Source organism: Neopelma chrysocephalum, unplaced genomic scaffold (assembly GCF_003984885.1).
Source record: "Neopelma chrysocephalum unplaced genomic scaffold, ASM398488v2 Primary Assembly neopelma1_95593, whole genome shotgun sequence".
In the NCBI taxonomy this organism is placed as follows: domain Eukaryota; kingdom Metazoa; phylum Chordata; class Aves; order Passeriformes; family Pipridae; genus Neopelma; species Neopelma chrysocephalum.
This window is the reverse complement of record NW_020924261.1, coordinates 2,875-4,542: the sequence shown is the minus strand read 5'-3', so window position 1 is coordinate 4,542 and position 1,668 is coordinate 2,875. Positions and strand designations below refer to the sequence as shown.

At 62.5% G+C, this 1,668-nt stretch overlaps 1 protein-coding gene across 1 annotated transcript in view; it reads left to right on the top strand.

Moving 5' to 3' along the window:
• G6PD (glucose-6-phosphate dehydrogenase) overlaps window positions 1-1,668 on the top strand; it is a gene marked incomplete at both ends in the record, with an annotated part of 5,631 nt that overhangs the window by 1,322 nt on the left and 2,641 nt on the right. Inside the window, one exon of the mRNA XM_027708129.1 lies at window positions 689-910. Coding sequence (XP_027563930.1) covers window positions 689-910 — 222 coding nt within the window. The remainder of the gene's footprint in view (window positions 1-688; window positions 911-1,668) is intronic.

The window sequence follows — 1,668 nt, the reverse complement described above, 5'->3', positions numbered from 1 at the left end:
TCGTTCCTGTCCCACCTGTCCCCTCTCACCTGTCCCCTCTCACCTGTGCCACCTGTCCCCTCCCACCTGTCTCACCTGTCCCCTCCCACCTGTCTCACCTGTCCCCTCCCACCTGTCCCTTCTCACTTATCTCACCTGTCTCACCTGTCCCCTCTCACCTGTCCCCTCTCACCTGTCCCCTCTCACCTGTCCCACCTGTCTCTTCTCACCTGTCCCCTCTCACTTATCTCACCTCTCTCACCTGTCCCACCTGTCCCCTCTCACCTGTCTCCTCTCACCTGTCCCACCTCTCTCACCTGTTCCACCTGTCCCCTCTTACCTGTCCCACCTGTCCCTTTTCACCTGTCCCACCTCTCTCACCTGTATCTCACCTGTCCCACCTGTCCCCAGGTGACCCCCGAGGATGAGCCGAGGCTGGAGACGTTCCTGTCCCTGCAGAGCTTCGTTCGGGGTCAATACGGGGACGAGGCCTCGTTCCTGTCCCACCTGTCCCCTCTCACCTGTGCCACCTGTTCCCTCTTACCTGTCCCCTTTCATCTGTCTTACCTGTCCTCTCTCACCTGTCTCACCTGTCCCCTCCCACCTGTCCCCTCTCACTTATCTCACCTGTCTCACCTGTCCCCTCTCACCTGTCCCACCTCTCTTACCTGTCTCACCTGTCCCACCTGTCCTGTCCCACCTGTCCCAGGTGACCCCCGAGGATGAGCCGCGGCTGGAGACGTTCCTGTCCCTGCAGAGCTTCGTGCGGGGTCAATACGGGGACGAGGCCTCGTTCCGGGCCCTGGACTCCCACCTGCGGGCGCTGCCCGGGGGGTCCCGCGCCCACCGCCTCTTCTACCTGGCCCTGCCCCCGAGTGTCTACACACCTGTGACCCGGAACCTCAGAGAGCACTGCATGGGAGAGGGGTCAGTGACACAGGGGACATTGGGGACACTGGGGACATTGAGGGGACATTGGGGGACATTGGGGACATTGGGGACATTGGGGACACCCCTGTCACCAGGAACCTCAGAGAGCACTGCATGGGACAGGGGTCAGTGACACTGGGGACATTGGGGACACACCTGTGACCTGAGGGAGCGCTGCATGGGAGAGGGGTCAGTCATGGGGATCCCCTCTGTCCCCCCCTGTGTCCCCCTGTCCCCCTGTGTCACCCGTGTCCACGTCTGTCCATGTCCATCCATGTCCTTCATCCACATCCGTGTCCACGTGTCCCCTGTCCCCCTCTCATGTTCCCTGTTCCCCCTCTGTCCCCTACTCCCCTCTGCTGTCCCCCACCCTCCTCTGTCCCCCCCTGTCCCCCTGTGTCACCCGTGTCCCCTGTGTCTGTCCATGTCCATCCATGTCCATCCATGTCATTCATCCACGTCTGTGTCCACGTGTTCCCTGTGTTCGTGTCCCTTCTTGTCCCCTGTCCCCCCTCTGATGTCCCCTGTCACCCTGTGTCCCTCTGTGTCCCCCTTTGTGTCTCCCTGTGTCCCCCCTTGTGTCCTCCTGTCCCCCTGTGTTCCCTGTCCCCCTCTGTGTTCCCCTGTGTCCCCCCCTGTCCCCCCCGTCTCCACCTCTCCCCCCTTGTGTCCCCCTGTGTTCCCCTGTGTTCCCTGTGTCCCCCATGTCCCTCTGTCCCTCTCTGTGTCCCCCTGTCCCCGTGTCGCCCTCTGTCTCCT